The sequence below is a fragment of the Sus scrofa genome, chromosome 3, assembly GCF_054392235.1.
Source record: "Sus scrofa isolate SSC_HxYL_T2T_F1_AM1 chromosome 3, Sscrofa_HxYL_maternal_Yorkshire_Landrace_v2.0, whole genome shotgun sequence".
In the NCBI taxonomy this organism is placed as follows: Eukaryota; Metazoa; Chordata; class Mammalia; order Artiodactyla; family Suidae; genus Sus; species Sus scrofa.
In genome coordinates this window covers 38,587,519-38,601,627 of record NC_139385.1, presented here as the reverse complement: position 1 = coordinate 38,601,627, position 14,109 = coordinate 38,587,519, and the positions used below count along the sequence as shown (strand labels likewise).

At 48.9% G+C, this 14,109-nt stretch overlaps 1 protein-coding gene across 50 annotated transcripts in view; it reads left to right on the top strand.

The window, feature by feature from the left end:
- The first annotated feature begins 1,822 nt into the window (after window positions 1-1,822).
- The window catches only part of CLEC16A (C-type lectin domain containing 16A), a 220,317-nt gene continuing 208,030 nt past the window's right edge, over window positions 1,823-14,109 (top strand). For all 50 annotated transcript variants that reach the window (XR_014840762.1, XR_014840764.1, XR_014840759.1 and 47 more), the window contains exon 1: window positions 1,823-2,056. Coding sequence is in view for 26 of the 50 variants with exons in the window: in XM_021086621.2 (XP_020942280.2) it covers window positions 1,977-2,056 (80 nt within the window). In the remaining 24 variants the exon portion in view is untranslated. The remainder of the gene's footprint in view (window positions 2,057-14,109) is intronic.

The window sequence follows — 14,109 nt, the reverse complement described above, 5'->3', positions numbered from 1 at the left end:
CTGCTGAGTTTCTTTCCTAGTTCCGGACTCAGAGCAGATCTGGAATACAATTTTCTCAGTGAATCCGCGACGGAGTAGGGGGAAGGGAAAGAGTTAGAACACATTTCAAACCTAGACGTATCCTAAGGCTACCAAAACTGAGGGAAACCTTGGTTTCATTAGCACCTGCTGGATTTGAGTATTGGCGCCAAGCCTTTTTGGGAGTCAATTTACCAGTTGAAAAAAGAGGCAGGGTCGGGGCGGTGGACCTTACCAGTGAAAATTTTGGATTTCCCTGAAGTGGCAAATTGTCCTCGGTGGGGAAGATCAACCAGTCCCCTTCATCTCTCCAAATTCTGGCTGCTGGAAGGTCCAACCCCGCGGTACGGGGCGGGATGGGAGTGGGGGGAATCTGCGTAATAAGGCAGGTCAGGTCTGCAGCAGGAGAATTGCTTCTTGTTTTTACTTTGAGAACCTTGTTTTAAAGCAGTAATAATGCACGTGGTTTTAACCAAGAAATACACAGAAAAGTAATTTCCCTCTGATTCCCCTCCTCAGGGGCAACACCTGTACATCCACCAAGCAACTGATCTTGCCCAAAGCACCCTCCAAAGCAGTTAAGCAGGCCACACTGAGCTGGGTGCTTTACATGCATTGCTTAATTGCAGCCAGATGGGGAAGTGTAGTATGTCATCCCTTTCTACAGACGAGAAAACTGAGAAACAGAAGGACTCTGGAAGCTTCTGGGCCTGTGGGTGTTTGGAGGACAGAACCTGCCCTATTTTCTCCATGACTGTCTCTTGCTCCTTTAGGTGAACTGCAGAGCAAACCATTAATCCTCCAACTGGTGAAAATGAAACAAACTGTCATTCATTTATTCACTCTGCCAACACTTGTTGAACACCTATTATGTGCCAAACTTTGTGCTAGGCATTGGGGAGAACATTGGCTTCTTAGTCCAATTCTGTCCTAAGCGACACAGTAGACCTTTGATAACTATGAGGTGTAGAAATGAATGCATAGGAAAAAAATTGCCTCCACAAAATTTCTCCCTCCTAATCCAGAAGAGAAATGTAGATACATCTTGGCTGGTGTAGGAAGCTGGGTATTTCCTTATTTTTAAAAACGTGGTTGTTTTGGAAATGGTATGGATTTTGGGTGAAGACCAGAGAACTCTGAAAGTACAGGACGTTCAATTTTGGTACATTGTTGCTTGAAGGCCTTTCAATATTTATTTTTTAATTTTAGTAGAAAAAGAAAAGTTGTGAGGATAATTCAGACTGTTACCAATTTGGTGCAGTTTTGTTCATGGGGGATAAAAACCAGGGTGCCTGGGTTTGAACCCTGGTTCTGCCCCTTAATAACTGTTATGACCTTGGACAAGTCAACCCTTCTGTGATTCAGTTTCCTTCTGCTAAAAACAGAGATAATAGTACTCACCTCAGAGGGTTTTTAAGAGAATTAAATGACAATATATGTAAGCCGCTTAGGGCAGTGGCACATAGTACGCCAAGCAACAGATATTCTTATTCTTATCATAAAGCTAATAATTATTAATATTGTGGTAACTTTTATTCACGCATCTTCACGGACTCATTTCTTAGGGCTTCGCCCATAGCTTTCCCGTTCCCGCCCATCCAAGCGATACTGCGGACTCCCCCCGTCTCGCTCCGCCTCTTTTCCGAGGCCGCTGGCCCGCAGTTGCGTGATGCACGCTGGGCCTTGTAGTTCGTACGTAGAGTCCTGGCAGCAGGGGCGTCGAGGGCGAACTGCATTTCCCAGCTCTCCTCGTGGCGGCGGCCGTAAAGCGCGGCGGTCGAACGGCCGGTTCCGGCTGAATGTCAGTGCGGGGCTGTGGGCCGGATAGGAAGGTGGTTGGTGGTGTCCCCGCCACCCCCTTCGTTACCTCCTCCGTTTCTGCCGCCGCAGCAGGCGTCCAGCCGCTCAGCCGCTCGGGCATGAGACCGTGAAGCAAGCAACGGGCCAGGGCCGCCGACATGTTTGGCCGCTCGCGGAGCTGGGTGGGCGGGGGCCATGGCAAGTCTTCCCGCAATATCCACTCCTTGGACCACCTCAAGTGAGTGTATTGGGTCAGAGGGGGGAGGCCGCGGGGCTGGACGTGGGGTTGGGGGCGCATAGCCCTGGGCCGGGGGCGCTGGGAAGTGTGAGAGCGGAGGCGGAGGGCTGAGAGAGGCGCCCGAGAAAAGCTGTGTGGTAGTTAAGAGCTAAGGGCTCTGCGCTCAGGGCGCCTGTGTTTGAACCCTGACCCCGTAGCTCCTCTCTGTGTGACCTTGGGCAAGTCGCTTGGTTTCTCAGAGTCTCGGTTTTTGCATCAGTAGAGTAAGGGGATGAGATTTCAGTTTACGGATGCAGATTTTGTTCTTGCCCGGGTCGGACAATGGGCACCAAGCTTCCCCGGGGTGGTACTTCTTAGGCTGGACAGCTTGGGGGTCGGAGGTTTGGATCCTGGAGTCAGAGACATGTGGGTTCGAATTTAAGTGTGTGAATTTAGGCTTCTGTTTCCTCAGTGGTAAAATGGATATAGTGACAGCCCCTGCTTCCTACCATTCTTTTGTGGGTAGAATAAGAGAATGTACAAAAAATTGGAAGCTTGTCCAAGTGCTTGATAAAGGACAGTATTTTTTTTTTTTAAATTAGTTTCTTAGGAGAGTCTAAAGAGGGACTGTCAGAGTAGAGCTTTGGGTGAGGACAGGTGGCAGAGGTGGTCCTGGGAAGCAGAAAGAAGTACAGAGTGGCTTTGCAGTCAGATCTGCATTCAAATCCTGATTCCACCATTTAATGGCTGTGTGACCTTGGACAAATTGCTTCACCTCTCTGAGCCTCTGATTCCTCATGTGCAAATGGGGGTGACGAACATTGCGCAAGGATTCAGTAATGCTGTTCGTGGAAATAGATCAATCCGCTGCCTGTTATTCAGTAGGTGGCCAATAATGGTAGCTGTGTTTATTAGCTGGGCAAGGGCTTCTCAGACCACCCTACCTAAACTGCTTCCCTTACCCCAATTCCTTTCTGTTAGAGCTTTCTCTTGATTTCATTTGTTTGATTCATCTCCACTATCTGCAGTTACCCTGTTGTTGTTGTTGTTGTTATTTGGTTTTTTTTACTACTTTTCTGTTTTCTCCTAACCTGGTACCTCCAGGAGGCCAGAGAACTTGTTTTGCTTACGCCTGTATTCCCAGCATCTAGCTCTGTGCCTGGCACACAGTAGGAGCTCAGTGGATACTTAAAGAATGAAAAACATGGGAGTTCTGCTGTGGCACAGTGAACTAAGGACCCGGTGTTTCCGCCACTGTGGTGGAGGTCACAACTGCAGCTCGGATTCAGTCCCTGGCCCTGGAGATTCTACATGCTGCAGGTGTGGCTGAAAAAGAAAAAAAGGAAAAAAAAAAGAGAGAGAAAAGAATGAAGAAAATGAATGAATCGGGGAGAGGTGTAGAGTATGCAGGCAGAGCCCAGAGCTCAGGGTGTGTGTGTGTGTGTGTGTTGCCGGAAGTTGAGACCTTTGAGGAGGGAACGGCTTTGGGGAGGAAGATATAGTGGGGGTGGGGAGGATAGTCAACCTTTTGTGGTAATCAATTGGTTGGTTTCCAGAAGGAGCACCCAAGATTATTAATAGAAAACGGGTGGAGGGGGTGGGAGACAGGGAGCAGTAGGAGGAAGACAGGGGCCTCCGGAAAGAATTGGTGGGAGGCAAGTTAGGTAGGGGCTTCTCATTTGGCAGGGAGCAGGGGTGCTATAATTCCCAGCTGTATCCTTTCTAGCATGCAGCAGGCATTTAATGTTTGTGGGTCTCAAAGAGTGGGGGGCAGGAGGGATTGTTATGTAGTGAGGAGTGGTTTGGGGAGGTGGCAATGAGAGGGGACAGGGAGAGGAGAGAGGCCTAGGTTCAGGAGGGTGTGTGTAGAGAAGCAGGAGTCTTAAATGGGAGGGCAGCTGGACGGCAAAGGGAGAGGCTTGAGGACTCAGGAATTTAGAGAGTGGGTGGATGAGGCAGAGAGGGGAGGATGGTTATCTAAGGAGGCCGGGCCTCTTGCCAGCATCCAGGTACCTGCAGTCTCTCACTAACTCTGCCTGACTCTAGCCCTTTAGTAATTATTGAATGCATTTTGGGTGCCAGGTGCTTGTTAAGGGCTTCCTGTGTCTTATTTCCTTCAGTCCTCACAAGTCCCATGAGGTATAGGAAGGATTATTGTTACCATTTGATAGAGTAGAAACTAAAATCCAAAGAGGTTAAATCACTTGCCCAAGGTGGTAAGAGCTAAAATGTCAGAGCCAGGATTTAACTTCAGTGTTTGCATCATTACACTGGTTTTTGTTTTTTGTTTTTTTTGGGTTTTTTTAAATAAAACTTTCAAAAAGTGAGTTTGGGAAGACATTCAGCGTGACTGAGTTATTTTGCCTAATGGGGCATCTTTGCTGTCCAACCAACCAGGGAGGGAATGGTCCAGGTTCTCAGGTTCCTTTGAAGTGTCAGAAACTGCCCAGGTTCATTGTTTAGGTCACAGGGCTATTAGGTGCTTTTTGGAAACCGGAGCTGCCTGCCCTGGATCAGGCAGATCAGCTTAATCCATATTACAGGCTGAAGAACCTGGTGATGGGTGTTTTGCTGTGGGGCTTAGCAGATTCCAAAGTGATGGGAAGGAGCACCCACCATAAACAACTAGTGCCCACTCCGCGCGTGGCTCTGATGGGAGATGTCCTGGGCCTTGAGTACAGAACAGCCCATTCCCTGAGGGAGCTCACAGGCTGGCGGGGGCGACAGCCATAGAGCTAGTGACTCTGCAGTGTGACAAGTGCTGGGATCCCTCTAGGTTCATGGTTCTGCGCAAACCCCTCTCGGAAGCTCTCGGAGAGGCAGCACCAGAGCAGAGTTGTCAAGGGCAAGCAGGGGCCACCGTGTGGAGTGCAGCATGTGAGAAGGCGACCCTGGGGTTTGAGGAATGTCGAGGTGGGGCTGGTAGTTGTGGGAAACAGGACTGGAGGTGGAACAGGGCTTGGGCTTCCTCTGATGTGCACGGTGCCTGGGACTGAGGGGTTTCCCAGGACATGGGACGGGACTTTCAGTGCTAAAACTGGGAAAGTCCTGGGCAACCTGTACAAATTAATTACCCAGTGACAAGTGACAATTCCTAATGCATTCTTGCCCTAAGTGCGACTAGAGAGAAGAGATTAAGATAGTTAAACGAATTTATCTTTTTAATTTTTTTTTTAGGGCTACACCTACAGCATATGGAGGTTCTCAGGCTAGGTCCAATCAGAGCTGTAGCCGCTGGCCTACACCACAGCCACAGCAATGCAGGATCCGAGCCGAGTCTGTGATCTAGACCATAGCTCACGGCAACTTGGGATCCTTAACCCACTGAGCGAGGCCAGGGATCAAACCCTCATCCTCATCGATGCTAGTTGGGTTCGTTAACTGATGAGGACCATGGGAACTCCCTAAATGAATTTAGAATCGACCGTTTTGGGAGGGGGCACAAAAACATCTGGGAACCTTTTTCCTCTTGAAAAAAAATTTTTTTCTTTAAATTTTTTGCCTTTTTAGGGTCGCACCCACGGCATATGGAGGTTGCCAGGCTAGGGTCGCATTGGAGCTGTGGCTGCCGGCCCATGCCACAGCCAAGCAACTCGGGATTTTAGCCGTGTTTGTGACCTCATGGCAGTGCCGGATCCTTAACCCACTGAGCGAGGCCAGGGGTCAAATCCGCATCCTCATGGATGCTAGTCAGATTTGTTTCCCCTGAGCTACAACGTGAATGCCTCTTGCCCTAATTCTGATCACCTTTGTGTGGGTCGCAAGATTTTTGGCTGCCCATGACATACACCCAGCTGGAATTGCCTTAAAGCCCCACATGGGATAGATTGGCTCTTGCCGCTGAAGTCTGTCCCAGCAGAGCCACGGGTCTGGGTGTTCGGACGAGCCATCACTGACTGCTCTTCCTGGTTCTTGTCTCTGCTTTCTTCTGGGTTGGTGTCATTCTCAGCAGGCTCCAGGCGCACATCTCATCAGCTTAGCCACCACTGGGAAAAAGAGCTTCTTTCCCTAATATTGGTGCAGAAGTCCAAAAGTGAGTGTCGTTGAATCAGCCTGGGGTCTCCTGCCCTGCCCTGAGCTAGTCGCTGTGGCAAGGGACTGACAGAGTGCTCTGACTGGCCCTTCCCTGGAGCTGGAGAGGCATGAGCTCCTTCCAAGCTAGTGGGCATAGAGCGAGAGAAAGGGGTGGTTCCATGAAGGAAAGTCAGGGAGAAGAGGAAAGTATACCCAGCAGTTCCCCTTCTCTTGGTATATTCAGCTTTTGCCTAAGATAGTGCTATTTTATTTTTAGAGCTTGGGGTACGATATTGCCAGGTTCATTTTCTTAGAATGTCATGGTCATCATAGCACTTGTGGTGCATCTGAGGCACCCTTTATGTCAAGTCTAAATTTCTTCCTGGAGTTCCCTTTGTGGCTCAGCGGTAACCAACCTGACTAGTATCCATGAGGATTCAGGTTTAGTCCTGGCCTTGCTCAGGGCATTAAGGATCCAGCATTGCTTTGAGTTGTGGTGTAGTTTGCAGATGAGGCTTGGATCCCGTGTTGTTGTGGCTGTGGTGTAGGCTGGCAGTTGCAGCTCCAATTAAACCTATAGCCTGGGAACTTCTATATGCCACAGGTGCAGTCCTAGAAAGCCAAAAAAAAAAAAAAAAAAAAAAAAGAGAGAGATTTCTTCCAGGCCCTCTGAGCACTCCAGGCTCTGTTCTCACTCCTCTAGCTTGGAGCACAGATGATAGCCTGCGAACCTGGCTGAGGAGCTGAGTACTCTTAGGCAGACACCCATTTAAATGGGGTCATGAGGGATGAGTGGTTGATTCACAGGGCAGGGAGGAAGGGGGATGCTGCAGGAGAGGAAACTGTGTTTGAGAGGCCTGCAGGGAAGAGATGAGGTCATTTGGTGAGGGGTGCATGCAGGGCAAGGGGGAGTGAGTAGGACAGAGAGCAGAGCCCCGAGGCAGGAGAGGTCACAGGGTCTGTAAATCCTGTTGAGGAGTTTGGACATTGGGCTGAGATGGTGGGGAGCCGTGTGCTGTGGTCTGGTCGAAGTTTGGAGAAGGACTGGAGGAGGGCCAGACTGGAGGCGGCTCTCCCCTTAGGCGCTGCTTCTAGTAGATGAGGGGAGTTGCCCGCTGTAACTCAGGGATGTCTCTCAAGCCTATTCATGGTGCTGGTCCTTCTCTCTCTCGTTTTTACATAGCCCTCTCCTGACTGCGTCTGTGCTCGCTCCTGATGCCCAGCGGTATCCTTCAAATGCCAGTTCCTCCCTAAACATCTCCCTGGAGACTTCAGCCAACAAGAGGTTTTTCCATCATCTCTGACTTCTCCTGTTCTTGCTCCCTCTGCCCCATTCAGCACGTTATCATACAGTCCTCTTGTTGCCGTAGAGTTAGACCAGCTGCAGGCTTTGCCCCTGCTCTTTGGCCATGCTTCCTCCAGCATGTTCTTCACTGTCAGAATTGGTCTGACTTAGATAGACGTTTGTCTGTTTCTCCCCGGTTTCAGCGTAAGCTTCATGAGGACAGAGACCTGGGTGGCTTGTTCACCTGGGGATTGGCAGATGTCAGCACAGGGCGTGGCACATAGTAAAGGGTCAGCAAGCATTTGTCACAGAATGAATGAAAGGGGCAGATTCTGGCCAGACTTTTTTTTTTGACAATGGTCTGCTCCTGCCCGTTTGGTCACAGTGCCTGTGCTGGAGCTGTGACTTCTAGGGCCGAAAGCCCTGCTGCATCATCCTGTGATTGCCAGCTCCTAGGCACCTCAGACCCAGCCTCACTCGCTGGCCCAGTTTGACATCTTTCAGAAGTGATTCATCAGGAGAAACACCACCTGTAACACCTCTTCTCATCCCCTAGTCCAATTCCACCCTGTGTGGACCACAGGGCTGGATGCTGACCAAGAAAGTTTTTCAAGACACAGCATGGGCCCCTCCAGGAAGTGTCTGTCCTGGTGCTGAGCAGGCCAGACAGACACAGGATCCATGCCCGCCCACCCTAGACGTTGTTATTTGGGGGTATGTGCACCGGGGGTGGGGGTGGGGTGGATTTCTAGTCCCCCTAGGCCTTCCTCACACTAGCTTGTGGATCCATTTCAGTATCTTCCAATTGAAGCATCCTAAGAGGCATATTATGATACAAGTCATAAAACTTGTATGAACTTGAACTTGTATGTCTGTCTCTGAAGTCGACGTGATTATTATTATTAACCATAATGGTTTAACTTGAGAAATAAGTGACTCTCTTGAGAAAGCAGGGTCTGTGGAGGAGGGGTTTGTTTATCACCATCCTTGGTGACGGCCTCTGCTGTCTCAGTTGCGCATTGGTAAAGGGCCGTCTCCAGGCATTTCCACCTCTTAGGCTCGTCTCTCACAGTTGACTTTGCTCGTGTGTAAAAGTCTGAATTTGGGATTCTGCCTTTCACAGCACGGCTGCTGGAGATATGCTCATTCTGGCTCTTTTCCAAAGACATGGAATAAGGGTCAGTGATAAGGCTTTGCCTTAAGATCTGATAGGTGTTTTCGTGCCCCCCCCCCCCCCGATGCCTTTTTGATTTGTTGTTTATCTATTTGGTTATCTTGTGTGCTAGGCATCCATAACTTCATGTGAATGCTTGACTAATAGAAGTGTTTAACTCATTGTTTGCATCCCCTACACTGTAAGGGTTATAAGCAAGGGGTTATGAGGTCACCTGTCCCTGTGTTGGGACTCTGAGGAGGTCCTAGTTCCCCAGAGCCTCAGCCCGGCAGGATTGTTTTGAGGGCTTAATGAGTGAACACACCTTGAAGCACGCAGAACAGGGCCTGGCATTAGGAGGCTGCAACTGTTTTGATGGTGATGATGATGATAAGAATGTGCCCACATAAAGTTTGAGAAAATGTTACCATTGTAACAGGTTTTCTTTTTGGTCTTTTTGCCATTTCTTGGGCCGCTCTTGCAGCATATGGAGGTTCCTAGGCTAGGGGTCCAATTGGAGCTGTAGCCACCAGCCTACGCCAGAGCCACAGCAACTCGGGATCCGAGCCACGTCTGTAACCTACACCACAGCTCATGGCAACGCTGAATCCTTAGCCCACTGAGCAAGGCCAGGGACTGAACCCGCAACCTCATGGTTCCTAGTCGGATTCATTAACCACTGCGCCACGATGGGAACTCCCACCATTGTAACAGTTTTTATCATTGTAAGAGAAAAATCTGTCACTCTGTCCTTGGAAACTTATCAGAGATGGGCCAGGCAGCCTTGTGCACAGAGAGGGTCATCCTAACACTGTTGATCATCTCAACAATTGGGAATCCAGTGCCCAGTAGAAGAGGAACTGCCTTGCCGTCCTTTCAGTGGTGTACCATGCAGCGATGATTGATGCTTGCGAATAGTTGCCAATAACAAACACGCTGTTATCTTAGCAGGAACCCAAGACTTGAGCCCAACTATGCAAACATCCAAAAAGGAAAAAACCCCGGGGAAGTACATTGCGACTCCCACAGCGGCCGTCTCTGGACAGTGGATTGATAAGAGCTATTTCTCTTTTTGTGGTTTCCAACCTTTCTAAAATGAGGGTTATGTTTAAAACCAGAAAGTTATTAAACTATATTAGTACCTCTGAGGCAGTGAATTACTGGATCTTCCAAAACTGTGGAATTAGATGCAGCATTAAAATATTAAATCTATATCCATTCAGCTTTCTTTTTCCCCCCACTGCATTTAAGCAAATGAGTCCCTTCCTAAAACACTCCCTAAAACAATGCTCTCAGGCACCGTGGGGGCGAAAAAATAAGCCAGTGCTGGTATCATCCTCGTAGAAATTTAGAGCTTGAAATCTAGTGGGTATTCATCCACCAACAAATTTAGAAAGTGAATATTTTAAAACACTACCATTTACAACAGCATCAAAAAAAACCCCATCAAATACCTCTGAATAAATCTAACAAAAGATGTGCAGGTCCCCATCCAGCACACACTGAAAAAACACTGAAAAAATGTACATGTCTTCGTGTTATACTTTCAAAAAGATAACCATTCTCTCCATAGTTAGCTGTAGATTTAGGGCAATTTTTTTTTTTTTTTTATGCTTTTTAGGGCTGCACCTGCAGCTTATGGAAGTTCCCAGGCTAGGGGTCAAATCAGAGCTACAGCTGCCAGCCTACACCACAGCCACAGCAATGTGGGATCCAAGCCACATCTGCAACCTACACCACAGCTCATGGCAACGCTGTATCCCTGACCCACTGAGCGAGGCCAGGGATCAAACCTCAATCCTCACGGATACTAGTTGGGTTCGTTTCTGCCGCACCACAACAGGAACTCCTGATTTAGGGCAATCTTAAAGGAAATCTTAGCAGGTATTTCTGTAGAAATTGAGAAGGTGATGTTTAAATTTATATGGAAATGCAAAAGGCCAAGAATAGGCAATATGATGAAAAAAACCAAAGTTGGAAGCCTTATGTTATCACATAGCAAGATTTATTATAAAGCTGTGGTAATTATATAGCATGGTATTAGCACAAAGGTGAACAGATAGTGGAACTAGAGCATCCAGAAAGAGTCCCATGTGTGTGGCCACCTGGTTAATGACAAAGGTGACAGTGAAGTGCTTTGGGGAAATGAGGACCTTTGCAGTAAATGATGCCGAGTCAACTAGACAGCCATACAGAGAAAATGAATTTTGGCCAATGCCTTACACTGTACACAAAAATGAGTTTCAGATGTACTCTAAGTCAAAACATGAAAGGTTAAAAACAGTAACGTTTTTATAGAAGAAAACAGCCTTTCTTCATGACCTGGAGTAGGTAAGGATTCTTAAGGTTGATACAAAGAACACTGTCCAAGGGAAAGGTTGATAAATTCGACCACATTACAATTAGGAACTTCTGGATTTTCCTGATGGCTCAGTGTAAAGATCCAGGGTTGTCACTGCTGTGGCTTTACAGCTGTGGCTTGGGTTCGATCCCTCGCCTAGGAACTTGTGCATGCTTCGGGTGCAACCAAAAAAACAAATAAAATTAGGAGCTTTTGCTCATCCAGAGCCCACTGTGAAAATAGTGAAAAGGCAAGCCACATTCAGAGAAAATATTTACCATATGTATATCCAGTAAAGGATTTGTGTTCAGAATATATACTCCATAAAATTAATAAGATAAAGGTACTCCACCTAGTAAAAAATGGGCAAAAATCTTGCACAGCCACCTTACACAAAATCTTTAAATGGCTCTTATCCTGTGAAAAAATCCTTAGCCATCCTGTGGTGAAACCCCGGTGCTGCATCACCACGTGCCAGCAGATGGCTCCACTGCGAAGGGCTGCCAGCGGCATCAGCTGGATCCTCAGACCTGCCTCCCTTCTGTGATTGCGGGAGAGCTGCGGGGCGCCCCCTAGTTCCCAGCCTGGCCTATGCGGTGCTCATGGTGTGCACGGCCCCAGGTTACTGCGAATGTGAGGGTCCCCCCACCCAGAGCCCAGCATGTAGGACATGCACCACATTTGGAACCACCTAGAATCTCCTTTTCAGGATTTAACACCCTGCCCTTCCTATGGATTTGTCTGTAAGGGCCTCCTCGTAGTTACTAGAATTTTTTTCCTAGGGATTGGGTAATGGAGGCGAGGATAACACCAATATCAGCCGGCACCTGTGTCCTCCCTGGGACCTGCCAAGTTAGTTATCTGCCTTTTTCCTTGTCTATTCCTAAGGACCCCATAGTAGGAACTAAAGTATTTAGGTGCTGTGGCTGCTCCTGTTTTACAGGTGAGATAACTGAGCTTACCTCAGAGGTTAAGTACCTTGCTTGATGTCACCCAGCTCATATCAGACCTTCCACTTCCTGTGCTGGTTTTTCCGGACCTTCCTATAACTCCTGATGCCATCGTCATTTCATGACTGGATCCAGCCTGATCTTTCCTTCCTTCATTCTTGAATATTCCTTGTAAAATTTAGCAATGATGTTAATACCGGCCCCTATCATAACAACCATGATGTAATAATAGTAGTAGCAGCTAACCCTGTGTCCAGTGAGTGCCTCCTGTGTGCCAGGCGCCATGCTCAGCTCTTTCTGTGAGCTGTCACATCAGATGTCTGGAAGAATCCAGACGAGCTCCAGAGAGGTGCTTGTAGGACGTGAGAGGGCCAGGCCTGGAGCCCAGGTCTGTCTGTCAGCCTCCAAAGTCTGAACTCATCACCACGGCTCCGTGCCGCTGATGGGTTGTATTTGGCATTTGGCTCTTTGACTGTGTTTAGTCTGTATGCTCTGATCCACCTTATATTCATGGAGATGGCCCCTCACCCTTCCCACATTCTGCATTTATTGAGCACCTACTGGGTGCCATACAATCTGGAGTCTTTTGGGGTCACGGGGATCAGTGAGAAGGTGTTCCTGACCTTGAGGAGCTCAGGTCTAGTGAAGAAGGCAGATCATTGCGAGTCAGGGTGGTCCGGACAGCAGCAAATGCATACAGGCACACAGGAGCCAGAGAGCAGGAGGTTCTGGAAGAAGGCTTCACAAGAGATGCTTGAGCTGGGTTTTGACATACGAGTAAGTTTGCCACTTGGTCAGGGCAGCACAGGCTTTCCGGGCAGAAAGCACAGTGAATAGAAGTCAGGGCTGCTCCTGAAGATTTTAAACTCTCCCGTTCCTCTTGGGGGTCTTCAGAGCAGGCCTCCCCCTCGGCCAGGAGTGTGGTCTGGGGCGCTGATGGAGGTTGTTCTCTCCACAGAAGGAAATGCAGAGTGGGGAGACTCTGCCTCTCCCCACGCCACCAACAGCGCCTGTCACAGCGGCTGTGGGACATACCACGCACTGCATGATCACTGCATGGTCACTGATGCCCATGGCGTGAGTGATGCCATGGTCTGAAACTAGAGCAGGAGCCCCTTCAAACAGCAGATTTGAAGATCTGCGGGGCTTAGATGGGTGCAGGGCCCATGGGGGTCCGAAGTGAGGAGCCAGAGTCTGTCGCTTCAGCAGGGGATTCTGACGCAGGAGGCCTGTGAATCACAATTTGAAAAAGTCTGCTCTTGGGGGCTTCTGGGGAAGAGGCAGGTGAGGTGAGGTGGAGACATAGATTCACCAGTGGATCCCCCTGGAGTCATCCCAGGGCGGTCAGTGCCGGGGGTGACCTAATCACAGAGCACTGCTGGCTGCACTCCCTTGAGCGGCTCTGCTGGTGGACCTGGGCACAGGCGCTGGACGTCTCTGTTTGGAGAGAGCTGTACTAGCATTGCATGTTCAGAGTTGATGCAGTTGTGGGGTTCCTGTTGTGATGCAGCAGAAACAATCCAACTAGTAACCTTGAGGTTGGTTTGATCCCTGGCCTCACTCAGTGGGTTAAGGATCCGGCGTTGCCATGAGCTGTGATGTAGGTCACAGACTCGGCTCGGATCTGGCATTGCTATGCCTGTGGTGTAGGCCGGCTGCAGCTCCGATTCCACCCCTAGCCTGGGAACTTCCATATGCTACGGGTGCAGCCCTAACAAGCAAAAAAACAAAAACAAAACCCCAAAAAAACCCAAAAAACAAAAACAGAGTTGATGCAGTTTTTAATTAGATTAATTAAATGATTAAGTGACGAATTATACCATATCTTTAAAGTATAACGAAGATCGAAAATACTAATAAATAAAACCCAGCCCCCGAAAGCAGCAGATCGTTCCCTGTTGTTCCATTTGCAAGGTTCCACCTCTACATGTCCTACCCATTTTTAGAGATTTGCGACCTATCTAACCTTTCCCTACCTTGCCGTCACCAGCCCTCACCTCCCAACTGAAGTGACCAGAAGTCAGGAGGTGACTGTTGCTGAGTCAGTCCCTCTTGCTGTCCCCTTTTCCTTCCCATGCCATGACAGCTGAAGTCGCCTTAGTCTGGAGACATTGTCTCTTAAAAGCTGTGCCAGTTGGCACCCTGTGGGCACTGGCTAGGTAGCTAGTCCCACACCACTCAGGACTGGCCCCTGTGATTCCTGCGGTGGCCTCACCAGTGGCAGAGGGCCTTGAGGGCTGGGCCAGGCCTTTGTCTCTGCTCCAGCAGCTGGCACAGATCTGAAGCAGCGAGGCCTTCCAGGCATGTTTGGGTGGGTGAGGGACGTAGCCG